General features: G+C 50.8%; 1 protein-coding gene across 3 annotated transcripts in view; it reads right to left on the reverse strand.

Annotated features, from left to right (window-relative positions):
• Positions 1-2,567: 2,567 nt before the first annotated feature.
• Positions 2,568-27,319, reverse strand: part of Wscd2 (WSC domain containing 2) — a 94,388-nt gene continuing 69,636 nt past the window's right edge. For all 3 annotated transcript variants that reach the window (XM_063271546.1, NM_001271178.2, XM_039089613.2), the window contains 5 exons: positions 24,148-24,269; positions 22,565-22,739; positions 18,469-18,633; positions 15,271-15,471; positions 2,568-4,440 (listed from right to left, as the gene is read on the reverse strand). In XM_063271546.1, coding sequence (XP_063127616.1) covers positions 4,088-4,440; positions 15,271-15,471; positions 18,469-18,633; positions 22,565-22,739; positions 24,148-24,269 — 1,016 coding nt within the window. In that variant the 3' untranslated portion in view covers positions 2,568-4,087. The remainder of the gene's footprint in view (positions 4,441-15,270; positions 15,472-18,468; positions 18,634-22,564; positions 22,740-24,147; positions 24,270-27,319) is intronic.

Below are 27,319 nucleotides of genomic sequence, written 5' to 3' on the forward strand. Positions count from 1 at the left end.
GCCATTTTTGTCTTCTTTTCTACACACCCAACGTGTGGTCTGGTCCTCTGTGTGCTTACCCCAGCACCCTCCACTTTGCCTCTCTCTGCCCTCACCCCCTCTGTGCCTTGATTAAAAAAATATTTATTTTATGCATAAGAGTAAAGTGTTGCTATCTTCAGACACACCAGAAGAGGGCGTCAGATCCCATGACAGATGGTGGTGAGCCACCATGTGGTTGCTGGGAATTGAACTCAGGACCTCTGGAAGAGCAGCCATTAGCCATTGAGTCCTCTCTCTAACCCCTTTGCCTTGAATTTTGAGTATTCCTAAAATATCAGACAGTGAGCTGATGCTGGGGTGTCATTTCGTTCCCCCATGAGCAGGGACCCCAGCAGCATCATAGTGAGGGTTGTCGTCCCCCATGGTCAGGGACCCCAGCAGCGTCATACTGAGTGAGGGGTGTCGTCCCCCATGATCAAGGACCCCAGCAGCATCATACTGAGTGAGGGGTGTCGTTCCCCATGATCAGGGACCCCAGCAGCATCATAGTGAGAGTGTCATCCCCCATGGTCAGGGACCCCAGCAACGTCATACTGAGTGAGGGGTATCATTTCCCATGATCAAGGACCCCAGCAGCGTCGTACTGTGTGAGGGGTGTTGTCTCCTCTAGCAGCATCACACTGAGGCAGGTACTGTCTGATATTCATTCTCTTTCTCCGCCCCCCACCCCAGTCTCTCTCTCACTTCCTCCCTCTCTCTCTTCCTATTACAATAATAGCAGAGCTAAGCATGGGACAGAGCAGAGCCCTGGTTGTGCAGATTCTGTTGCTAAGGAAACCACTTCCTTGGTTACCAGGCTGGGTGCATTTGTCTCACCAGGCCTGGATCCCACAGAGCCACCCCCACTCTGCAGGATGAGGAGATGAGGGTGGGAGAAGGGGAGGAAGAGAAGGAGAGAGGAGTGAGTGGAGAGTGCAAAGATCAAGGGTAGAGGTGGGGAGACACTTGCAGCATCAATGTGGAGGACAGAGAGGAGGACAGAGAGGAGGATGGAGAGGACAGAGTGGATGGTGAAGAGGACGGTGAGGACGGAGAAAGGCAAAGGGACAGTTGGGTACAGGCAGAAAGGAAAGGGTCACCAGGGCAGCTGGAGGAAATCAGACTTCAAAGAGGGAAACCAGGGCTCTTAGACAAACAGGAGGTGGGATGAGGAGAAAGAAAACAAGGAGATGCAAGCAAGGGAAGAGGGGCTGGGCCTCTGCCAGGAGGATAGTCCTGGGAGGAGCTGCCTGCATCCCCTTGCTGTTCCTCTCCCCTCCCACACTGGATGCAGCCACCTCCAGGATGCCTGGGGAAACCTGGAATTGATTCCAACCATCAGCCTCCTTCTACTTGAGTCTGGGAGTCACTGTGGGGAGACAGCAGGATCCAGCCTGGATGCTCCAACCCCCAGCTATTGTTCACACTGTTTTCCACAGAGAGTCTTAGCTCTGAAATCAATCTCCTTGTTGGGGCTCAGCCGCCTCTGCAGTTCCTAGGGGCCACCAGGGGCCTCACTAGCCTCTTCCCCAAACGCTTTCTGTGAACTCTGCAGGGATGAGTTCTTAAAGTCCTTTTATTTTTTAGTCTCTGAAACAGGATGCAGGGCCTGTGGCAGACTGGTGATCTGTGCTCAGGAAGTATGTGTGAGTGGAAAACAAACAAACAAACAAACAAACAAACAAACTTTAGTCCCTCCCAAGTCTGAAATATAAAGCCTTGATCCCAGATGGCGGCAGGAAGGGCAGACATCGGTGGTTGTGACAACCCCGCTTCACCCCTGGCTATGGGACATCAGGAAGGAGTGGGAGGCAGATCCCTTATGATCCTGAGACAAGAATCCAGGCCAGCTTGAGGTCACGTCTTCCTTCACTGGGGATGGGTGGGTTCAGGGACACAGATGGGACTTCAGTTCAAAGCAAGAGTCTAGGACTGGTCAGCCCAGGTTCAAGGGTCTAGGATGGAGGGGTGCCTCTGACAGGTCAGACTTGGTTTAATACTGACACCTGAGTTGGCCTGGGGCCAGAGGAGCTCATTCACCATGGAATCATGGCTTCCATGAGCAGCATTCCCTTCCCCAGGGACTCTGACACTGAAGTCCTTGTTCCTCCTGCACTGGTGGCCCAGGACTCTGAGTGGGGAGAAGCCCCTCACTGCCTTCTCCCTACCATCTCAGCTGCCCTCAGCACCCACAAGACAACATTAAAAGCCCCTCCTCCTTTGGAATGGGTAAGTCTTTGGTCACAGCCATCCCCACAGAAGGTCCAGTCTGGCTGGCAACAGAAGCCAGGTGGAGGTTTGTTGATGGAGATGGGGAACCACAGGGTCCCTGGTCCTCTCTGTATTATCATTGGCTCCCCTACTGCAGGGACAACATACAGCAGCCACACAGGGTTTCTGTCACTCACGAACACAGAAGAGACATCTCTCATCCACATCTGTGCATAAACAACCCAGAGAATTCCACGTCCCAGGCCCTCCCACCCCCAACCCCATCGTACACACATGTCCATGTGTGAACACACCATATATAACAGCGCAATAAATTAGCAACAAAACTTTCTTTTAATGATAGTGTTAACCTGAGGAATCTTCAAACAGAAAGTTTGTGACCAGACGGGGCCACTAGCAAGGAACTGGCCCAGGTTCTGGACCCAGAGTCTCTCAGAGAGAGCTGACCTCCAAGTAGGAGGGGAGGCCAGGCCCTCTGCTACCCAGTGAAAGAAAACTAGAAATTAGTCTGGGGTGGGGAAACACCATACAAAATACATTCAGAGCCCCCTTGGCCGAGCCCTGGGGTAGTCCAAACCCTCGGATGAGAGCGTTGGAGAAGGGAAGCAGGTCCAGTCTCCGGCCCTTCCTTTTGTGTGGCCAGTGTCCAAGGGGCAGAATGTCTTGGTCACATTCCTCTTAAAAAAATATATCTTTTTTTTTTTTTTCACGAACCTTCTCCACGGTTCCTCGGCTAGGTGGGAACGAGCGTTTTGTTTGCCCCCAAGGCTGCAGGGGCTGCTCTGGACAGAAGAGCGAGGGGCTGTGACTATGGCTTTTGCGTTTATGTAATGGGGATTGTGAAGGGAGGGGAAGCCAGAGGGATTCAAGGTGGGGAGACGGGATCCTGGATGCGTGCTTCCCAAAACATGATCAGTAACTCGAATCGGAAATCCTTTGGTGTCTCAGCATCATAGAGCAGCGGTACGATGGGGGTGGAGAGCCGTTCTTCACCCCATTTCTGAGGAGTCCCCAGTGGGGGCTGGCCCTGTTGGTCTACAAGCAAGGGCAGGGAAGCTGATGGCTTGGAGGGTGGGGGACAGTTTTGGGTATGGATCCCTCTGAGTTGGAGCATTTTTATTCCCTGCCTTGGGTAGTAAAGGACTTCCTGGTTAAGGGATCCATCAGGCAGTGTGAGACAGCTATTTCAGGCTCCACCCTGCAAAGGTGGGTCCTCAGGGCTTTGTATGTGGCACATGGTCAACCTGTTAGGTTGGTTTTTGGTACCTAAGGGACTTTGGAAGAAGGATCAAGAACCCCAACATCACCCTCACCCCAAAGACATAGCATGAGCAGACAGGACAGGGTTGCAGTCCTGGGGGTGGAACAACACCCAGCTTGGGTCTCATGTGTTTTAGCCTGGGGGCAGCTCCCCACTGTAATACCAAAGCACCAGTCTCGAGTACCTCAGGAGTCAGATACCCAAGGCCACAAAGACAGGTCCCGGCTGTCTGTCACACAGAGGTGGCCTGAGAGAGATCAGAAAGCCGGTGCTTGCTCGGGACCCACACAGTCTGAGCAGGGTCACTGCTTACAACTGTCCAGCTGCCACATCCAGAGCCTCCCAACCTCTGCCAGATTATCACCTCCCTTCTCCCACCAATGGCCGGGGGACAGGGATACCCCAAAACAGGCAGCCTACTCTCCAGGGACGGTGTCTAGACATCTCCCCCCAAGGCCCTCCGAGGGGCCTTTCTGAAGGCAGGCAGAAGCCTGGGGCTGTCTTTGTGCCAGAGGGAAACCAGCTCTTTGAAGCCAAGGGGCACGGCGTGCTGGGTCCCTCCCTGTCTGCCCATCATCTTGGGCCATAGGCCTCAGGCACCCCAGTGAGGTTGCGGCTGCGCAGCGCTGTGTCCACCATCCTGATGTAGGCGGCGATGGTCCTGCGCATCTCGGCTGTGTAAGGGTCATACTCCAGCTTGCGCAGCCCCGAGCGCTTGAAGTTGCCATCCTTCTGGCTCTCCACACACAGCAGCCGATCCTCCCTGACCGCCACGCCCAGCAGGCTGACCATGCGACCCAGCTGCGTAAACAAGTCCTGCTTCAGATCCTCGAAGTGCACCACCAGTACGGTCTTGCCAAACTTGAGCCAGTCCAGCGTGTGCGTGGCCCACCACGGGGCATAGTTCCTCACAAACTCGGGCCATTCTGCGGGAGAGAGCAGAGGGTCAGCACGCCACCAGATGGGCAGATGACAAACCTCCCAGATGCCTGAAACCTACTTGTACTTTCTTGGGTAACACACCCCTGGCTGGTGCCTGCAGGCATAGCCTTATGCACAGATAGAGCACAGCACTGTGGAGATGCAGAGATGCAGAATCCTATAGGAATGGCTGGGGAGCAGAGGGCGCTTGCTTGTCTAGTGTGCTGGAGGCTAGAAGTGGGAGGAAGCTGTGTCCTCAGCAGAGACTGATGATCAGAACTGCCGTTCTGTGTGGGGAGGTTGAAATGTTGCAGATCCAGGGGGCCTAAATGACCTTACCTTGGGTTAGTTCTAGACCTCTGGAACAGCTTGGTAGTGATAATTCTGGTTTCTTTTAAAAACACAGAAATATAAGAATATGCTTCTATTATGACCCCGGGTACAGGAAGGGAGTTGCTTCAGGCTGTCCACTAGGATTTGCCTCGTGCCCTAGCGGGCAAACCATTTTGCCAGCTGCAGATAGTTTCTGTGATTGTGTGACACTGGGACTTCTGGGGACTTTTCAGAGGGTAGATAAATGCTAGGCTAGGGCCTTGGCCAGAGGAGGGTTGTTGGTTGTGGTTTGTTAAGTCATTGTGCATAAAAACGGAGAAAGAAGAAGAAATTAGATATCCTGATGGCAAAGATCAAACTCGCCCCAAGAAACTTGGTGCCCTAATCAGCGCTAACTAGTCTAAGCATAGTTGTTAGCATTCTAAGCCCCGCCTCCAGTTACCTGGCAACAGCCAAGTAGGCTCCGCCCCAGTTACCTGGCAACAGCCAGGTTTGACTGGTACTGTAAAGGGGGCTGCTTGCTCCCTTCTCATTCTATTGCCTCTTGCTCTGGCCCTCTTTCCCTTTGTCCCTTCCCTCTCCATTCTCCTCCCTTCTTCCCTCCACGTGCTCATGGACAGCCTTTACTCCTCTCCTCTTCTCTCATTAAACCTTTCCGTGTGGAACCATGTTGGCCTGTTGTGGTTTGTTCGACCCAGGCTGAGATTTCTACCCCAACAGTAATACCATCCCTTTTTCTTTCCTCTCGGTCCTTTTCTCTCTCCTATCTGGTATTAGGGGTTAAAAGGGTAGAAGAAAAAAACAAAGAACCTACAAAGTAGCAAAGACGGCACAGTTTGCTCTTGCAGCTGTGCTGGAGCTAACAAAGGGTAGAAGGGAAACAAAGAACCCACAAAGTAGCAAAGACCAGCAGCCACACAGCTCCATCTTGCGTACCTCTGTGTTGGAACTAACACCCCCTGACTAATAGAAACCTTTTGGAATCTTAACAGACAGCTAGCTTCTACCAACCCCAAGGTTAAGAAACGCATCAGGCAGCATCTCGGACTATAGAAAAGAAAGGCTTCTCCTGTCTGTGGTACCCGCCTCTCTACTGTGCCCACTGATGTATTTTAAACGGCCTTGGCTTACGACTTTCTTTGCTTTGTAAAACTACAAAAACTTCATAAAAGAAACAGCTTCCACATTGGAACACAGGATCTGGAGTAACCTACATCGGTGTTTCTGGGTCACGGTCACTCACTGGCTCCAGAACAAACTCTCTCATGTTCCCTTTACGATGAGAACTATGGTTTTGTGCTATCCGATAGGGTGACGTGTGAGGTTCCAAAAAAAAGGTCCACTTTTCACCAGAGGAATTGCTTGAACGGGAGCCAGGCACCTGGTGTCCTTTCTTTGGTTGGGTGGTTGGTGAGTTCTGTCTGGGGCTCCCTCGGTTTTGTGGACAGCCTATCTGTTCTGAGCTGGTTAACAGACCGAGTTTTGAGACATCTCTTTTTGCCTGCTTCCACAGTATTTGTTTTAAGGTCTCTGCTTTGAGTGCCTTGTTTGAAAGCCTTTCTGTCTAACCTTTGGTTTGGGTTGCTTGCGCTCGGAACGCTAAAGACATTTTAGATTCAGCCGTTTAGCTTGCTTTCGGTATATTTTGCTTGCTTTTGGAACTCTGAGGGGATTTTGGTTTCTGGTTTTGTCTCAGTTTTTCTTGTCTTTGAAATGTTTCCATTTGTTAACTTCTGGCCTCAAATGGTTAATTCTGCCCCTCCCCCCTTCTCCTGTGACCTTAGGAGTTTTATGATCATCTCCTGGAGACAAGAGGCACGTGTTCCCTCTCACCCCACCCCACCCCAAAGTGTGCTGGCATCAGGGGGAACAACACCTCAGTACCTGCAGTGGGAGGAACTCAACAAACATGCTCCATTCTGTTAGGGTTTGTTTAGGTTTTGGTTTATTTTGAGACGGGGTTTCTCTGTGTAGCCATGGCTGTCCTGAAACTTGCTCTGTAGACGGGGTTGGCTTCAAACTAAGAGAGCAGCCTGCCTCTGCCTCCCGAGTACTGGGATAACACACAGGAAGTTCAGCCCTGTCTTGGGGTCCTTCGTGTTTGTGTAAACATGTAGGATATCCACAGACCAGTGGGAGAAGATGCTAAAATAAGGGACCCAAAACATACACTCCCTAGTTAGCATAGGCAGGAGACTTTTCAGGAGAAAATGGGAGGGAGTGAGGAGGAGGGGGCAGAGGGGAGGGGGAGAGAGCGAGGGGACAGAGAGCTATGGGAAACAAGGCCTCCAGAAAGGAGGAAGCGCCTGCGCCTGCGGACAGCCATCTGGTCCTCTAGCCGGCTCTGTGGCTCTGTGAGTGATAATTGCTGACTAACGTGCGAGCGTTTGGGGAAAAAAAACAAAGCAGACTAAAGACAACCAAGACACTTCCCTCCTTCAGGTTTAGGTTCTGCGTTTAACAAAGTCCTAGGAAAGTCTTTAAAAGAATCACAGACCGGCAGCGGCTTTAACTAAAACATAAAACGCTCTCCAAAACTTGATCAAATCCGTAATTCAACATAGTAAAGAGACCTTAGAGCTAAAGGGAGTTAAAGTAAATGCAAAAATAAATAAATAAATAAATAAATAAATAAAACAAAAAAAATCCCCCAAACCAAACCACGCCAAAATCAAACCAACCAACCAACCAAAAATCTCCCAAGAAACCAAAACCCAAAACAACTACAACAATAAAAACCTTTTTAGAGGGTTTTATAACAAAACAAAGGCAAACTCTGACCTTCCTTTCCCTGGTTTGGGTCTTTGTTGCCTCTTTTAAGGCTTCTTTGAGCAACTTGATTTCCCTTTAACTCTCATGCTTAACAGGTTAACCCAGCATCCTTTCTGTTGGTATTCTAAGCTCCACCCCCACAGCTACTTGGCAACAGCCAGGTATGCTCCGCCCCACAGTTGCCTGGCAACAGCCCGCTGTGCCTGACTATAAAGGGGGCTGCTTGCCCCCTCCTCATTTTCTCTTGCTGTCTCTCGCCCTTACTCTTCTCTGCTCTCCTGCCCTCCACGTGCCCATGGCCGGCCTTTCCTCTCTTCTACTCTTCTTCTCTCATTAAACCCCTCCATGGTGGCTTGGTGTGCTCTGTCCCGGAAGTGAGCCGAGATTTAAACCCCAACACTTTCAGCCTTAAAGCCCCAAATCTCAGCTTGGCCTGAGCTTGGGGGACTCTTCAGGCTATTAAAGATAACCAAATGCCTGCGCCCCCTCTCCAGCACTCCTGGGGACTTACACTGAGGCCCAGCTTCAAGGGGAGTTTCCTGTCTGCTTTCCTGACTGGGAGGTCCTGCGTTCCTCTGCTTCCGCGGGTCTAACAAACTCTCCCGATGTCTGAGTGGCCCTGACATCAACACAGACATTTCTCAGACCCGCTTAGCTCTGGTCCTGGGTCATCTGTGGTAAAACATGGCTTTTCTGGGCATTGTCATAGAACTTGATCCCCTGAGGGACCAGTCTGGCACAAATGAAGATATTCTCAAGAGATACCTGTGTGTCTCGGTCCGACTAACAGACTGTGAAGCAATGCACCCTAATGGCAAATAGACTCTCCCGGGACTCGCAGCTGGGAGAAGGAAGGGTGGCCAGCTGGAGGGGACCTTGTCTCCCTGAGAGGGATTTCAGAGGGTCATGGCAATGTTCTGACACCTTATAGACAAGCCTGAAGCCCAGACAAGGACCAGTGACCAGACTGCTTGCCTCTCTCAGACTTTACTTCAGGTTCCTAAAGGCAGACTTGAGGGGTCTGACAGATCTCATTGTCCCCCTTCCCAGTGTGACCCCATCTACTAAATCTCCTTCTTCTCCTTATAATGGCTCTTTCAATGGTCCTAAATCTTTCTTTGGGACAGTTACCATGTTTTCAAATTTAAACATTTTAAAAACATGGATAAAACTTTAATAACAAGAGACGGTTCTGATCAATTTGTCACCTCCTTGGTCCTTATTCAGCGGAGGGTATGAAGTAATTATGACACGATAGCATACATTTTTCCTAGTGACAGTTGCTGCCCTCCCCTCAGCCCCTGCCCTCCGCCCCGCCCTGCCTTACCCCGAGCCAGACACTGAGCTCTTTATCTCAGAGATTAAAAAGGTGGCTCATATCTGTGCCTTAGATATATCTTGTTTATATGTGAGCATTTATATGCATACCAACATTTGAAGAATGGTTTTGAGCACCACGGTCTCTTTAAAAGTAAAGGAACAAAAAAGGGGTGTGTGTGTTCAAGATCTATATCTTGGCAAGGCCAATGTGCAAGAAAACCCTAAATGTGTGCATTTGAATTGTCATTTTAAAAACCTACTTTGGGGTTTGCATAGACATCTTAGAGTTTACAGATCTTTTTTTTTTTTTCCGGAGCTGGGGACCGAACCCAGGACCTTGCGCTTGCTAGGCAAGCACTCTACCAATGAGCTAAATCCTCAACCCCAGGTCTTCTTTTTTTTTTTTTTTTTCTTTTTTCGGAGCTGGGGACCGAACCCAGGGCCTTGTGCTCGCTAGGCAAGCGCTCTACCTCTGAGCTAAATCCCCAACCCCAACCCCAGGTCTTCTTAATGTGTTACACCGTAATTAGATATTTAAAGGAATGATTTGACTGCTTTTAATTAAAAGACTAAAGTCACAAATTGCTAAGCTCTTTCTATTCTGGACGCCTTATACTTTTTTTTAAAAAAAGTTTCAGGTTTTTTTTTTAAAATCAGTAATGTTTTTTAAGATTTATTATGTATACAGCGTTCTGCTTGCATGTATCCCTGAAGGCCAGAAGAGGGCGCCAGATCCCATTGCAGATGGTTGTGAGCCACCGTGTGGTTGCTGGGAATTGAACTCAGGAGCTCTGGAAGAGCAGTCAGTGCTCCTAACCGCTCCAGCCGACCTATTCTTTTGATGTCTGGTAAAGAGCAATGAAAGGAAGTGCTTTTATCTATCAGTGACAACCAAAACCAGAACAAAAGCAAAACACTTCAAGGTACCTGTCAGAGTGGCTTAAATCTCTAACAGATATTTAATTTAAATTTGGTCCGTGTTCTTTACCTGGGTTTGTAACTACTGGATATTGAAGATACTATATTTCCTGTGGTTTACCTTACAGCCTCCTGAACTTCCTTTTAAAATTACCTCATTAAAACTGTTTTCTAACACCACCATGATAAGATCCAAGTATGCCCCAAAAGGATTGTTTAACAAACGGATATGGTTATAGCAAGGTTAAAATGACACTGAAGTTACAACGTTTAAGGTCAATTCAATGCCCTGAGATAATACTGATGCTTAATTCTCTATATTTTAAGTACTGATTTGATCACTTAAGACAGCAACCACAGGGGCTGGAGAGATGGCTCAGCGGTTAAGAGCACCCGACTGCTCTTCCAGAGGTTATGAGTTCAATTCCCAGCAACCACATGGTGGCTCACAACCATCTGTAAAGAGTTCCAATGCCCTCTTCTGGTGTATCTGAAGACAGCTACAGTGTACTTATATATAATAAATAAATAAATCTTTAAAAAAAAAAAAAGACAGCAACCACAAACCTTTGTTTATCCTTTGACTAAATGGACATTTAAACCTGTGTTTAAATGTTCCCCAGTTGAACAGCACCTCTGTGGTTTGAAGAGTCAGTCATCGCTTTAATCCCTTAAAAATCGTGAGAGAGTTATTATGTCTATCTGAAATGCCCCCATAAATTCCATAATGGTCATAAGGCTTTTCGATGATCGAATATTTACCTCTGTTTATCCAGTTTGGACTATTAGTTAATGAATAACACATAGTATTGTAAAAGACTTTCAAATAGGATAACTAAATTCAGAGTTAGTTACAGTGCCCTCCTCTGAGGATAAACTAGGTGATTTCATCAACTGAAAGAAAAAAAAAAAAAAACCCAAAACCCCATCACATCAAAGACTCTATTCTGATTAAAAGATCAGGCCGGTATCTAAGTACTTCCAATGTACTCCCAGACTATGCTATGAAAATTTTATAAAATTTATAGAAAATAATTTTCTTGTTTGTTTTTCAGGACAGGCTAGCCTGGAACTCACTCTGTAGACCAGGCTGGCCTCAGACTCAGATCTGCCTACCTCTGCCGTCTGAGTGCTGGCCTTATAAAATAGATTTCTAGTATGTATAATTTATGTAACTTATTCATACTATAGGTCTGTGATTTCCATTAATTATGAAGGTGGATTGCTGGATCGTGGTTGTATTCTCACTACATAGATGCGGGCAGGAAATAACTTACTCGGTATCCATCTCTAATGGTCATCATTTAACAGAAGGGGAAACCGAAGCAGAGATGGGGCTGTTTAAGGTCACTTAGAATGAGAGTTGAAGCAGGATCTGGCTGAGCTGCACGCGGCACTGCTTGGGCTTTTTCCTACCAAGGAGTTGTAAAGAATCACAGCCTGCTCACTGGTGGGCGGTATACAGGGTGTGGCCAGAGCTCACGCGGGCCTGAGCCCTGCAGTTGTTCAATAAGCATGGTTGCTGTCCTCACTGATTGATCTTTCACAGGTATGACGTCATGGTCCCTGGGACCCCAGGGCTCACACAGGCCTCCTTTGGGCTCTACAAGTCTCATTCTTCCTCCTGACCACACAGCGAGCCATTACAGTGTGGTCATCCTGCTTACGCCTCTTGTCTCCGAAGCAGCCTGAGCCCCTGGGGTTCGGGTTAGGATTGTTAAGCTTCTTCTTGTGGTCTCTCCTCTATTCAAACCATTACAGACTGTGTCCTCTTGGGGGCTGGTGAGCCATCTTGCCATGTGATGGAAAGTCACGTGACCGGGAGGGTGCCTTTAGGGTTGCCTGACCGGAGAGAGAAGTTACATGGAGCGATCTTAGGGGTAGTTATAGAGCAGATCTCAGGGAGAGCTGCTGAGGCTCAGGCGGGAGAGAAGCTGGGGCACGGCCAAGGTGGGCACTGGGATACTGCAAACAGCCTCCAACACACGAGAGCTGGAGAATCCCAAGGGGCACACTGAGGGCTCAACTGCGGAGGGTGTGGCCCTCCTCAGGCCCCTCCCTCTAGAGACCGGCGGGTCTCTCAAGCTTGGTTAGGGACCTTGCAATCCTCCTCAATCCTAACCCCTCGCTGGGTGACAGATCCTTACCAACTAGCTCATTGAAACTGCCCTGTGCTCATCACCAGGAGGGAGACTGAGGCCCAGACCGGTAAAGTGACCTAGTCACATAGCAGGGAAACATCATCCTGGCCACCCTGTCTTACCCTGTGGCCCAGATCCTCTCCTGCCTCCACCAGCCTTATCCCCACTTGCTCCCACACACAGCCTGATACCCAGCAGGAGCTGGGGGGAGTCGCTGCTGAACTAAATTGAAATTTCCAACGGCTAAATTGCACCGTGATGGAGGGCCGCTGTTCTTGACAGAACACATCGGAGCTGTCCTTAGATGCTCCTCCCAGTCCCCTCCTGGAACCCCACGGCTACTTGAGAAATATTTATGCTGACGACAGGTTATTTTTTATTCTTCAAATAGACTATTCACATGGCAGCTGACTAATTGGGCCCGTACTGTTATAATGGGTTAGGACCAGATGTATTCGGGAGATTAGGAAACTTTAAGCATACACAGGGGCTCCTTCCCTCTGTCAGCCTGTCCCTACTTCTGAGTCACCTCCCGGTCTCGGTGATTTCAGGACAGCGACCACCATCCCAGGAGAAGCCCAGGTGAGGCTGGCTCTTGTCACCTAACACCCACAGGTGTAGACTTCAGGTGTGGCCAAGTGCGACCCTCTTGCCTGGTCTGTCCAGATGAGCTTGCGTTCTGTTCCCATCGCCTGCTGCGCTTGTTCTGGGGAAGCTGCTTCTCTGCCTACCCGCGGTGGTGTTCTTTACCTCTGGGTGCTGGCAGAGTCACAGGGGCTGTCTAGATGACTCTGCAGCCCGGAGCCTAGGGCTGGAAACCCCGCTCTTCTCCACCGGCACTGGGTGATCTCTTTGCTCCCCTTGGGTGTTTCAGTGTTAGGATAATATTAATCTCTGAGAAGATCTTGATGGGAGTACCAGGTGCAGAAGAGCAACGGCTGCTTGTGGCAATTCCTGCGATGGCGGCCCCCACCTTTTCCTGAGACTCCCCAAAGCTCCCCACGTGTCCCTTCCTACTGGTCTGAGTCCATCCACCCCCTCCCAAACACCTAGCAGCTCCCTGAGCTGTTCTGAGCTCTCCCTTCCAAGACGTGCAGCCACACTATCCCAAACCCCCACCCCTCAAAGCTGCTAAATGACTTCCTTGCAAAGGAGCACAGAAACGGGAACAAAAGTCCTCCGCCAGCTGGCTCAGGGCTCTTGGTAATCGATCAGCACCCACAAACCTGGAAGCAAAGGCACCCCAAGGAGCCGCAGGGTGCGGCTGTCTCTGCGCACAGCCTGGCGGTCTTCACGCCAGCTTCTTGTCGTCAGGAGGAACCAGGCCCTGATTAATGTTTTCTCCGTGCCAGTTCCCCACGGAATCATTAAACGCAGGATCTGTTTCATTAAACAGATCCAGGACAATTCACCTTGTGTAATCATATCACATAAAATTTCGCCTCCGTCCTGCTCCAGAGGGGCCGTAAAATTAACGTTATAGAACGAAAGTTGGGGGTGGGGAGGCTTATCTCGGCTCTAATCGGAGAGGAACAGGACTACAAGGACTGGATGGCTACGTGGCTTCTGCTTCTCCCAGGTCCCCTTCCACTGTCTATCAAGGGTGTTTTGAAGCAGGTGAGAGCATCGCAACCCCTGTGGTGAAATCTGCTTGGACACAGACCCTCAAATTTCCCAGGTGACACTGCTGCAGTCAGTCCCCAGTCACACATGAGCAGTAAGGGTTTTAAGGCAGTGAAACTTAAGAGGGGTGTGTGTGTGTGTGTGTGTAAGGTCCCCAAAGGCTTGTGAAAATGGAGCCTTTCTGATCAGGCAGGTCTGGAGTAGAGCCTAGTGATTTGCATTGTCAATGAGCTCCCTGTTGTCCTGGTGTTGTCTAGGGTGTTCAAGGAGAGGAATGGGTGGCTGGCTGGGGTGGAGAATGGGGGCTCTGTTCTCTGGAGAGAGTGCTCTTGACCTGAGAGTGGTTTCTGGGGCTAATGTAGCCCCAGTATGAGATGAGCGTAGACCCATCCTCCACACGCCCTCTGTTGGTTTTGAATTGGCTCAATGCTCTGACTTGGTGTTGGTCCAGGGGTTCAGGTGTCTTTAAATAAGCAAAAAGGTCGGCAAGGTGGCTGCTGGAGGAGTGTATGTCTCTGGACATGGAGGTTGGTGTGGGAGTGTCTCTGGATGTGGAAGCTGGTAGGGGGGGGTTGGGATCACAGCTCAGGAGACCCGGGTGCATACCAAGCCCCATATACCCCTCCACAGGAACCGTGTCTGCCTAGTTCCTGGAGGGTTTGAGAGAGGGGCTGTTTAGTGAGTTGATAACCACACTTCCCCTTCTCTCAGACCCCAGGAAGCCTGGGAAGAGGAGAGCCGCCTAGCTTGGCCATGGTGTTTCCCAGTGACCTTCCTGGTCTTTGCCCCTCTAGGCCTGCTTACTCATTTGTAAAGAGAGAACCAGGGTTCTCAGCTCAGACCCAGCTGGGTTTGAATTCCGTGTTCCAGCCACTGTCTGCTCATTGGCTCAAACCTCTTCATCTAGAAAGGGAAGAGCATGGGGCCCTGCTTGCTGGGACACCAGGGGATCACTGGTCTCTCTGAACAGTTAGGCAGGTTTACTACAATAATCCTGGTCACACCGCTGTAGGCTCACACCACCACATAGGCTGGTGTGTGGTGTGTGTGGGAGGTATGCAGTGCATGTGAGGTAGGTGGTGCATGTGTGGTATGTGTCTCTGTGTGTATGGTATGATGTGGTTTGTGTGTGTATGGTATAAGTTATATATATGTATATATATGTGTGTATATATGTATATATATGTGTATATACACACACACACATGTGCATGGTGTGTGTGCTGTGCTATGTGTGTTTGGTGTGCAAGGTGTGTGTTATGATGTGGTGTGTGTTCAATGTGTGGTATATGTATTCTGGGGGGAGTGTGCTTTGGTGTATGTATGCTGTGGGGTGTGTATGTGTGTATATGTGATACCTAAGAGAGGACCCACAAATGTGGCAATCGACACCATCTGGGTTTGACTAGCAGTGCCTCCGTCCCTGTATTGAGAACCGCAGCTGCTGAGGAGAGAGCGCACCTCCCAGCCTTTTGAACCCCAGTTTTATCACAACTCCCAAGTCTTGAAAGTTAAGAGTTGTTCAAGGAAGGGGAAGGGATGCGAGTGCGGTTATCAAGATTCACTGTAAAGTTGGAATCCTTAGCTCCTGGTGCTTTTGGGTGTGGCCCTTGGTGCCACGGCTCCACAGCTAAGAGCTGCAGCTTTGCACAAGCTCTGTGTGGCTCTTAAGAGCTCCTTGCTGGCCGCCCGGCACACCCACGCGGCCCCAGGCGCTCCCTCCTGTACCTTTGCCTTTCCAGTGGGCGTGGGCGGCAAAGCCTATGTGGCCTCCATATTTGCGGTTGAACTCTGCCATGAGGGCCTTGTAGGGGTTGCGGATGAGCAAGATAGCCGAGTCGAAGGCCTCGATCTCCTTCTGGCCGCTCTCGTGGGTCTTGATGCAGATGGTCCGCCCGCTTCGCCAGTGGTCGCGTTCACCTTTGAATCCTGGGCCCAAACCCCAGCCGAGAAGTTAGAAACTGGGGAGGTGGGGGTGGGGTAAAAAGCATCTTCCCCATCCCCTTTCTCCCCCAACGCCCCCCCCAACCTCAGGCTTCCCCACCTTCTTCACTTAGCCACTCCTTCCTGTCTGTAGTCTGAGCACCAGAGGGCGGGGCTTTATCAACTGCCCTGAGGCTCACAGAGACCCATTGCCCTGAGGGTGCTGAGGATGGGGTGTGGAGCCCCGTTGCTACACTTCCCTCAGACAAGGACTTTCCACCTGAGGCCTTCATTTGGTCTATGCTGAAACCCATTCTCTCACAGGCCCAGTAATGGAGAGATAAGAGGTGGCGTGTAAGAACCCAACACTCTGAGAAAAAAACAGGTCCCCAGAATCGCAGCCTCGGGTCTAGCTGTGTCGGCCCACACCTGACCTCCCCATGCTGCAGGTGGCCCTCAGTTCGAAGCCATCCCGGTTATAGCGTGGGACTCCCAATCTCCAGAAACCAAAACCAACAAAAAAGGTAACGAAAACTTCCCCTACGCCGGAAGGAAAGCATCCATGACGTCATCAACTGTGACGGTCTGGAAAGTCACTTCCCAGTCTCAGGAGACCTGACATGCTGTGTCTTGGAGGCCACCATAGTGTCAACCTAGTGTAATACTGTGTAGATTGAAAATAAACCACGCTGATCTAGAAATACCTACTCCAGAGTCTAAACGTTCAGTAGACAGGCGTGGTGCTACTCAGCAGAACATGTCACCAGAAGAATTTTATTATGTCCCTGAGGAGGGACCATGGGCTGAGCTTCCCTGAGGAATGTTGCTGAATTCCACCACCAGAGCCCTGCGCCCCCCTCCCCCCCCACCCCTGTTTTCTAATGGACCCAGCAGCTCCGCTACACAAACGTGGCAAATTTAAATATCATTCTTCAGAGTCACCACTACACAAGTTATCTACTTATCTGGGGAGCATGTGACCCTCAGGCACTGAGGAGCCCCCCCCCCCCAATAATTGTTCCAAGCCCTGGCCTCAGAGCTGCAGAAGAATGTTTTCCCTTGTCTCTCATCTCACAGCGCCATTATTCTAGGTTAGGTGTGCCTTGGATCAGTGTCCCCAGGTCCCCTCCTGCCATTCTCTGGTTGTTTCCCCTCTGTTTGCTGCTCTGACTCCTCCTGTTCTAGATAAAGAGGCCAAGGCTTGGGAGGGGGAGAAACCGAGCCCAGGCCCCATCTGCAAAGTACCATGAACATTCGGACTGACAGTTCCATCCATCGCTTTCTGAAGCCAGGGGGGAGCTGGTGGGAGGGCCAGAACCAGGTGTCTAGGTGGCTGCTTTGCCTCCTCTCTTCCAAGCCACTGAGGGAGAGCAGGACCTCAGAACTCTCTCAACAGGTCTTTGCAAAGCAGGGTTCACCGAACTTGACACAGGAGGTGAAAATCCTTTAGATCCTGGGCCTCTGAGGGTGGAGCCTGTGTAGGCAGGGCAGTGAAAATGGGCCGACCCACAATGTCTGATCTGTTCCTGTCACCAACTCAAAAGGACAGCACAGCCCGAGTTCTGCTGAGGGTCTGGGCTCAAAATCCTGATAGGAGCCTTACACATAGTAGGTGCTACCTCACACATAGTAGGTCTTATAGTGCCCAGGGATGGCTCCACCCACAGTGAACAGGGTCCTCCTATGTTAATTATAAATCAATACCCAACAGACCAATCTGACAGAGGGGATCTGAGTTGAGCTTCCTTCTCCATGGGTGTCTCTAGTTTGTTTTGGGGTCTATAAGAAAGCAGGCTGAGCAAGCCTTAGGGAGCAAGCCAGTAAGCAGCACCCCTGCATGGGTTCTGTATCAGCTCCTGCCCCTTTCCTGTCTGAGTTGAGTTTGGTCAGTGTTTGCAAGTGAAAGCAAACTAGGAAGTCTGCTTCTACCCCCATGCCCTGCTCCTCCCCACTCCTGCTCCTACACCCCTGCCCTGCTCCCACACCCCTGTAAGCTTCAACCTTTCATCCCACCCTCTTCCCCTCCCACCCTGTCTTTCAATCTCTGCCTCCCACCTGATTTCCATCCTGAGATCGGTTGCTGACCAGCTTCTCCTTAGCTGAGCCATAACGGCCGCGGGGTTCATTTCCCACCTGCTGAACTCGTCCTGTGAGCCAACCCATCCATCTGCTGTTATATCAGCCTCATGAGACCCACCCCGTTAGGTTTAGTAGGTGTGTGATTGCAGGACCAGAGAAGTACAGTAGTGTGCCCAAGGTCACACAGCCAGGAAGCGTTCCTCCACTAAAAGGCAGCCATAGCCACAAACAAGGGTTGTCCACACATAGATGTAAAACCCATACCAAGGAGAGCGCTTCCTGTCTGAGCCAGCCTGATTTCTAGCTCCCTAGTAAGAAGCCCAAGAGGAGTAAGGGTGTGAGGGTGAGCTAGGAAACAGTTGAGCCACGCTCTCTAACCAGACGCATGAAAACTGTGACTCTGGGGCCAGTTAGTTCCCCTCATTCAGCCCCACTTTTCAAGACTGGAGGCAGCACCATAGCTCAACATGGTATCTGGGGCTGGCTGAACGTCCCTGAGATACGGGGCAAACAGTCGGTGCTCCATAAATGCATCTTGAAAACCACACGTGGGAAGCATATTTCCGACATAACTGTGCCTGGTGAATGTGTGAGAACAGCGTCAAAATAAAGCAGGGTGCACCTCAAATACTGTAGGTGAGATGCCTGGTAAACAGTCGATACTCAATAAATGCCTCAAAAGAATCGGCTATTATACCTCTATTGATAGCATAGCACTGTTGGTCTGTCAGTATCCGGGGTGAGGTGCCCAGCACACACTAGGTGCTTGATAGATGTCTGTCAGTCTGCAAGCTCAGGGGAGGTACCAAGATAGGAGACACATGGTGTGTTTGTCCAACATAAGAGGGAGGAGGACATGAGGCACATGACCCATAAGGCCAGGCATGCTGAGTGACGTGTGTTTCCCTCCCCCTCCCCCCTCACCTTTGTTGTACAGAGAGCCATCGAAGTAGTAGCTGCCAGTGTAAAAGCCGGTAGCCAGCTCGATGAGGTGGCGAGCCCACGTGTTGCCGGCGCCCGGGAAGCTGGCTAGAGCGATGAGCTTCTTCGACTTGGCTGGGAGGAACCTTCTGTCCATACAGCGGTTGTCTGCGGGGGGTGGGGGGAGGGCGGCAGAAGGGTCAGCACGGTGTGCCCTGGAGACAAGGTCATAGTAGGAGGAGGAGAGGCACTGTGCTGTGTGGAGCGCACAGTAGGGACCAGCATTAGTCCAGTAGGAGGACAAGCCTCCTGTCCAGTCTCAGTTGTCTCCAGCACAGCAAGTCTCTCACAATCGGTGGTTGCAATGGTTCAACTGGACTGGTAAGTCGATGGGACCGAGAGCCCGCCTACTGGAGACTGAAGCCCCACCCACTGCAGCCCCTACCTGAGCCAGAAAGCTCTCTGGTGCCTTTTGGTGTCAGAAAACAAGGGTTAGGGGCCGTTAAGTGGTCATGGACCACACCACACTTAAAAAGTTGCCTCTCCCTCTACAGAAAGGAGACTTAAAAAAAAAAAGAAAGTCCGGAGAGAATGTTACAATGTAATTAATGACTCTCGCTGAGGACCACACATCTTTCAGGAAGGCAGGAAATAAGGGGGCCCTGAGGACAAGGGGTGGTGAGATCTGTGCCTCAGTAAAATAGCAGAAGAGGCAAACAGAAGCCTCTGAGCAGACTTGGCATAACATTTCTCTTCTCTGAGGTTTGACAGGTTTATTTGGGGGGTGGGGCACAGAACCCACTCCTTCATCTCCCCCTCCCTGGCAAAGAATTCTCCACTCAAACCTTTCTGGGAAGCCACAGGTCATCTCTACGATAAAAGCTGTTGTCCTCTGAACTAAATTTTATTTCGTCTATGTTAAGGGCCAGCCAACTCCATTTTTCCTTTTCCTTTTTTTTTTTTTTAAGTTAAACAATGCTAGACTTTGATTTATTTCTATGTTGTTCTTTATGGTGTTTTTCTCCTCCCCAGTCATGTCCTCAGCTAAGGGTCAACTTGGTTTTTTTATTTTTTTATTTGTTCATTCTTAATAATCTTAAGACTTGCACATCATGAATAGTTCCCATTGTTTCATGGTATGTTCTGAGAACTGATTGACCATGAAATGTTTCACAGTGTGTTCCAGTAACTGTGATGGTTTGTTTATGCTTGGCCCGGGGGAGTGGTACTATTAGGAGGTGCGGCCCTGTTGGAGGGGGTGTGGTCTCATTAGAGCGGGTGTGGTCTTGTTTGAGGAGGCGTGGTCTTGTTGGAGGAGGTGTGTCACTGTGGGTGTGGGCTTTAAGACCCTATTCCTAGCTGCCCGGAAGCCAGTCTTCTGCTAGCAGCCTTCAGATGAAGATGTAGAACTCTCAGCTCCTCCTGCACCATGCCTGCCTGGATGCTGCCAGGCTCCTGCCTTGATGATAATGGACTGAACCTCTGAACCTGTAAGCCAGCCCCAACTAAATGTCCTTATAAGAGTTGCCTTGGTCATGGTGTCTGCTCACAGCGGTAAAACCCTAAGTGAGACACCGGCTGACCATAAACCTGTAATATGCACCTTTCTTGTGATTATAGAAATAACTGCAAAGTTCCACTCTTGCAATCGTTTGCTTGCAATGAAGAGATTCCTTTGCTTTTGGTCTGAGCTGCTTCCTTCTCCTACCCTCAAGGAGACTGTAAGTTTGGCCTAGCCATAAAAATGATTTTTTTTTTTTTACCTTGTAACATCTCAGGCTAGGTCCTGGTTCTCAGCACCGTAACAGTCTATTTAGTTCCGAAGCCTCATAAACCAAGGCAGGAGCTAGAGGTCGCATTTTCTAGGCTGTAGAACTAACAGTCTCGACTGCCTTACCTACACCCTGACTGCTTAACACTGGGTGTCTTTACCTCCTTGGACTGCAGTCTCCTCCCTGTAGGGAACAGAAGTGAACAGGCCACTCAGAGTTGAGTGTCTGAAATCCTGCTGAGAAGCTGCAGTGAGAAGTCAGGTCCTGGATCCCAACTCTGTCTTATTTTGCTGTGTGGCTCTGGCCATACTGATCAGCCTCTCTGTGTTTAGTCACCCCTTTGTAAACTGGTCACACTGCAGCATGCGTGCCATCGTGCCACGGGAGGGTTAGATGGCTTAAGTCTGATAAAGTGCCTCAAGCACACAGCTTGTTAACGGTTCAGTCCCCACCAGGAGTGTCACAAGGCTTAATAAAGGACAGCCTCTGTGGAGCAAGGTCTGGGCAGTTTGCTGAATCCATGGCATACAATTCTTCTCAGGGTGTAGGATCTGCTAGCATGGCTTGGGCAGGTTGGGGACAGGGTGCTGAGAATGAGCACGGAGAAGCTATCTGCTGTGGAGAGGACATCAGCTTCCAGCGGGGTCTCAGCAAAGCCCCTCGTGACCACAGTGCAATTAATCTGTGTATGACTCTCCTCCAGGCCGGAGCCAGGCAGCTCTGCCCAGGCACTGGATGATCCCAGAAAACCAGCTGTACTGGCTGGTTTTGTGTGTCAATGTGATACAAGCTGGAGTTATCACAGAGAAAGGAGTCTCCCTTGAGGAAATGCTTCCATGAGACCCAGCTGTAAGGCATTTTCTCAACTAGTGATCAATGGGGGAGGACCCCCAGCCCACTGTGGATGGTGCTGTCCCTAGGCTGGTAGTCCTGGATTCTATAAGAAAGTAGGGTGAGCAAGCCATGGGGAGCAAGCCAGTAAGCAGCACCCCTCCATGGCCTCTGCATTAGCTCCTGCCTGCAAGTTCCTGCCCTACTTGAGTTCCTGTCCTGACTTCCTTTGGTGAATGAACAGCAATGTGCAAGTGTGAGCTGAATAAACTCTTTCCTCCCAGCTTGCTTCTTGGTCATGATGTTTTGTGCAGGAATAGAAACTCTGAGTAAGACACCAGTGCACCCTCCTCCCTCCTCCCTGGACTATAAATGAGTGGTGTTTGCTCACCAGGACCCTGTATGTAACATCAGATCGGTGGGACTGCCTGCTAGGGATAGGATGCATATGCAAATTGTAAACAGGTGTCTGCTGCTTACCCCCTCGGTTGTGTCAAACAAGAGTGGGGGCTGCCTTGTGTGCACTTTTGCTGTTGACACATCTATGCAGTGTGCACCTGCCCATCTACATCACCATTATCACCACAACCACCACCATCACCATCACCACCATTGTCCCAGTTTTCTTCTCTGGTGCTGTGATAAAACACTGGCCAGTGAAATGTCTCTTTGGCTAACACATCCCAATTACTGTCAACAACCGAGGGAGGTGAAGGTGGGCACTCCAGCAGGAGCAGAAGCCGGAACCACAGAGGAAACTGTTTTCTGGTTTGCTCAGCCTGTTTCCTACACAACCCAAGATCATCTGCTTAGGGATGGCACCACCCACAGTGGGCTAGAACCTCTCACCTCAATCATTAGTAAAGACAGCACCTATGTGCAATCTGATGGGGACGCCCCTCAACTGAGATCCCCTCCTCCCAGACACATCTAAGCTTGTGACCGAACTAACAACACAGCTGTGGCCATCACCTCATGGTCCCCTCTATTCCCATATTCACTGTCTTCATCCTCACCACCCCAGCCATTGCCATCCCTGGCGTCCATGTGGGCAGTAGAGATAAAAGGTCAGTGAGGGCTCCACTGGCAAAGGGAAGAGGCGAAAAGGGAGATGGAGTTGGGGGGGAAGGAGGAACGAGGAGGAGGAGGAAGAAGAGGAGGAGGAGAAGCAGCAGCAGCTTTAGGCACACTGACAGAACTCTTGAGACCAAAAAGGACCTTGGAGGTCAACCATCTATAGCTTCATTTTTCACAAGAAGAAACCGAGGCCTGTGTGGGATCACACACTGGGTCTGTGCTGGAGAAGAGACCCTGGGCTGCCTCTCTACCCAACATCACAGCTTCTGCTATCAGCAAAGAGCTGCCTTGGAGGGACAGACTCTGGCTTGTTAGAACCTCCCTCCAGGCACTTCCTGTCTCATTCCAGCAGCCCTCAGCCTCACTGCCCGCTCAGGGACCCCCTGGCCAGGACACATCAGTGGAGCTGCTCTCCTTACCTTGGACCTGTGTCTGGTACACGATGAAGTAGCTGGGGGTCCCACAGCTCTCGAACTCCTCCGCGCTGCACTTCTGGGCGCACAGTTGCTCATCCTCCCGGTCATGAAGAGGGAACCGTGTGGTGGGAAAGCCGCAGTGGCAGGCGGTGCCCGCGAGGGCTGCCAGGGGGAACTCCTGGGCAGGAGAGCACAGCGAGAGTCACCCAGTCAGTCCTGGTGCAGCCCAAGCATCCTCTTCCCCAGACCTGGCGGCTAGACTCCCTCCTGGTTCTTGTGCTGCTTGTTTATCTGATCCCTTACCAGAAATAAGACTTCAGGAGAGACTTGGTATTCATAACCAGGAAGGGCAGGGAAGAAGCAGGTGCCTGCACAGCACATTCCCAGGTGACAAAGGGAGACCCACAGAAAGTGCCAGCTCTTCCCATCTGCCCGGGCTCCACGGTGAGGTCAAAAACATTGCAGGAAAGTACTATGTGGGGATTGAACATCTGGACCCTTTGCTTTCCCTCAGCGGTCACCATAGCAACCCCTCACACAGCATCAGTACCAAATTGGGGGTTAGAAGCCACCCAGAGCTGCTGTAAAGGAGTCAGGACGTGCAGAGCCTTGCTGGCCCAGGAAGACCCCTGAGTGTCCTGAGATCCAGGTATCCACAGGTTGTGCTGGAGCCCAACCCCAGTGGTACTAGGTGGCTAGTGCGGTAAATTCGGTCAGTGCCACCTTCTCCAGCAAAAGGGATTCATCGAGGGCCCTGGTAGAGAGTGTCAGACTGTGCTGATGCTTTTCCCCTGGAGCGTGTGCCCCTGTCCATCTTGGCTCTGTCTTTCCTGTGACAATGCCACATAGTGCACGTCCTGGGAAGCTCTGTCAAAATCTGCCCTGTAAATTATCAGCTGACTGGGCACCTGTATGCATGCCACAGTGCACAACTTGCAGAAACCGGTTTTCTCCTCCTACCATGTTTGGGAATCAAACTCAGGTCTTCAGGCTTGGTGGCAAGCCGCCTTACCCACTGAGCCATCTTGCTGGCCCAAACCTGTGCCTTTAAATCCAAAAGGACAGAGATGTATGCTTGGGCATATAAGAGCTGCCTTGGGATATGCCTCTGTCCCGTTGGCTTCTAAACAAGACACAGCCAGGACATCTCCCTGGGTCCAGGAAGATTCAAGAGAGAAAATCATACATCCCACCCAGTGAGTTCTACCCACAGGTCTCTCTTCCTTCTAAGACACTCTACAGGGGCTTCAGAGAGAAAGGTAGCACATAGTGGAGTCCCACTGGGCCACCCTGGGCTACTGCTAATGATGTTGCTTAACCAGGAGAGCTTATATTCCTCCCTCAGCTATCCTCAGCCTCCTACTCCCTCACCGTGAGACACACTCCTTCCGCTCTGCAGCTCTACTGCCTTGAACTCACGAACCAACAGATTACTATGTCATAGGTCTAGGTCCCATGACATACTATGACCTCATCATCGGTCACGACCTGTGACCCTGTCTGTTCTGAGGGAGGCACTAATGCTCCTTAGTGGCCCCGGCCACCCTGCCCTTGCACCCCAAGAGCAGTGAGCAGCCCCAGCTTACCTTTTCTGTGCAGAGGTCCACGCACTTGTCCACAGACATGTTCGGCATGGCGACTGTCACGGGCAAGGCCAGGGAAAGGTTGTTGGGTCGCCGGAAGCAGCCTCTGAACACGGCACTACCATCTGAGGAGCCAGGGGAAACCGAACTGTCAGACCCAGCTACGGCTCTCTCGAGCATCAACCTGACTGCATCTGGAACCAATTAAATTCCAGTAGCTGGGCGAGCATACAAGGGGTTTTCCTGATTGGATCACTTGAGGTGGGAAGATCCACCCAAAATCTGAGTGCGCTGGCTGGTATTGTGTGTCAACTTGACACAGGCTGGAGTTATCAGAAAGGAGCCTCCCTTGAGGAAATATCTCCATGAGATCCAGCTGTAAGGCATTTTCTCAACTAGTGATCAAGGGTGGGCCAGTCCCACTGTGGGTGGAGCCATCCCTAGGCTTGTCCTGGGTTCTATGAGAAAGCAGGTTGAGCAAGTCATGGGGAGCAAGCCAGTAAGCAGCACCCCTCCACAGCCTGTGCATCAGCTCCTGCCTCCAAGTTCCTGCCCTGTGTGAGTTCCAGTCCTGACTTCCTTTGGTGATGAACAGCAATGTGGAAGTGTAAGCCAAATTGCCCTCCAGCTTGCTCCTTGGTCATGATGTTTTGTGCAGGAATACAAACCCTGACTAAGACCCTGGGCCACACCTCTGGTATCAGCCCTCATAAAAGAAATGTGGAAGAGGAAAGCTTTTCCCTGCTTGTCCCCCCACACCCCTGCTCTCCCTGGCAAGCTCATCCACCCTGCTGCTGAGGCATTCTCTCACCGTTACTAGAATCTACTTCTTCGGAATCTCAATGTAGACCGAAGCTCTCCAGAATTCTCTAGGACTACAGAGCTGGACTGGGACTGTTGACACCCAGCCTCATGGATCGAACAACTACCCTATCCTTAGCTCTTCTGTCAGGAGGTGGCCATTGTTGAACTACTCAGACCACAGCCAGGAGATCACTAAGGCACTCTAATAAATCCCCTTCTGGAAGGAAGACCTAGAAGCCCAAAGAAGGCAGAATTTGCCCGAGGTCACATAGCACGCCAAAGCAGAGAGGAAAAGAATGGGCCGGTTCCCAGTGAGTGAGCTCAGTATTTCAAGGGAGTCTCCTCTGTCCCAGCGTCTATGTCAACAGGTGACTGAGATGGGTTCTCTGTGGGCCACCATAACCCCCTTTTCTCTTAGCCTCCCTGTGCCTCATTCATGAAACATGGCGTACAGGGGTTTCTACACTTGTATCAGAAGGACAGGGTTATAGGATCTTGGAAGCAAAGCTCCCAGCAGTTCTAGTATACTGTCCTTCCATTCCCAGAGTTCCCTTACATCCCCATGCGGGGCTTTAGGGGACAGTTCCTAGACCTCAGAAATCTCTGCCAATCCAAGTAGACACCTACGGGCTGCAAGAGCTGATATTTTGGCAGGGGATGGGGAGGGGACTCTCTTTAAGATCCTTAACCTGGAAGTGCAATTGTTTAGTAGAAAGCCTAGGTCCCACTGCTGGGTCCCCAAGAGAAATCACCCCCAAAAGAGAACACCTGGAACTGTGTCCGAGGCAAACGTATAAGCCTACTTACAATGTTTTCTTTAATCCTCCCCACAATGAATATGCATTTTATGTAGCTAGGAAAAGTGGTACGCGGCCCCTGGGATCTGTCCCAAGGTTCCTGAAGCATGTTTTAAAACTCAGATCTCTGCTTCCTTGCACTGTTGGGAACTAAACTCAGCCGAGGCTTGCTTAGAGCCGGCAAGCACTCTACCCCTGAGCTATACCCCTAGCCCTTCATTGCTCAGATCTTGAATACAATGTATCTTCCCAGAGACACAGTCACAACAAAGAACCTAAATCTTGAGCACAGAAACAGGGGCAGGTGGTGCTTGCACAGGCCCTACTATGTGTCCCTAACACAGTCCCTACTATGTGCCTGCACCCTGATGAGTACTACACAGAGATGCCAACATGTCCCACTTAATAAAAACTCTCTGCAAGGGGGTCTAGCGATGTGGCTTGGCTGGATGCACGAAACCCAGTTCCATCTCCAGCGCCGAATAAACCAGACATGGGGACCGAAGATTGCAATCCAGTACTTGGGAGGCAGAGGCAGCAAGATCAGAAGTTCAAGGCCATCCTTGGCTGTACAGTAAATCTGAGAGCAGCTATAGAACAAAGCAACCCCAGCCCTCTCACAACCCCACGACCCCACCCCTCTTACACACACACACACACCAAAGCCCACAAGAGGCGAACTCCTTACGGTAAACTAAACCTGGTCTGTGGACAGGGATGCCGGCATTCTCTCCCAGCTGTTTTCAGAAACAGTCTGGCCTCAGGAAAGCAAAAGGGAGGTATGAAGGCTGCAGGCCTCCAGCTCTGCGGATCTGGGAGTGTTACAGTGCAGACCCATGTTCCTGGGCGTGCACAGGACACACCTGCTCAGGTTTACGGGGTGGAAAAGGATGAAGAGTTACTTCCACACAGCGAGTGGGATGTTCAAGAATAACACGTGTGAGTTTTAGGTCTCTGAGCTGTTTACACTGGCATTGGCCCACAGCAAAGACACGTGTTTGGCTTGCAGGATGGTTCTTACATCATGCCGGGGCATATGCTGTCTCATATCTCCCTGTCTTTGGTCCTTTTTGGTAGGGGAGGGGTTGGAGGCCCCAATGTTCTTATGTCTGTACCGGGAGCGTCGTTGTGAAGAAGCTGTGAGCTGTGGCAGCTCTGCCTCCTTGCCTGCTGTACTGAGACTGAGAACAAGGGGAAAGAGTCCCAGCCTGGACATGAGGAGTCCAGACGGCCAAGGGTAGGGAGAGAGCATGAGGGCTTTGTAGCCCAGTGCTCAGAGAGGAAATCTTCTTTGATGTTTACCAGCTGCCCATGAATGGAGCCCAGGGAGGAGGGCTGAACAGGGAGCCCTGATTCTGAAATCGAGGTCTGCAGAGTCTGAAGGAGCCAGAGACAGCATCTGGGGAGCAGGTGCAGGGGGCCGCAGGCTGGGAGTTGGCTCTCAGAGCAGCCAGTCACCAGGATATAGGATCTTCCTGCTCTGAGCCCCTGGGTAAGAGTGGAGCCACAGCGGAGCTCCTCATGACCAGTGAAGATAGGCAAGCCTTCTAAGTCAGCAAGGAGAGGGGCTAGCT

This window comes from Rattus norvegicus, chromosome 12 (assembly GCF_036323735.1).
Source record: "Rattus norvegicus strain BN/NHsdMcwi chromosome 12, GRCr8, whole genome shotgun sequence".
In the NCBI taxonomy this organism is placed as follows: domain Eukaryota; kingdom Metazoa; phylum Chordata; class Mammalia; order Rodentia; family Muridae; genus Rattus; species Rattus norvegicus.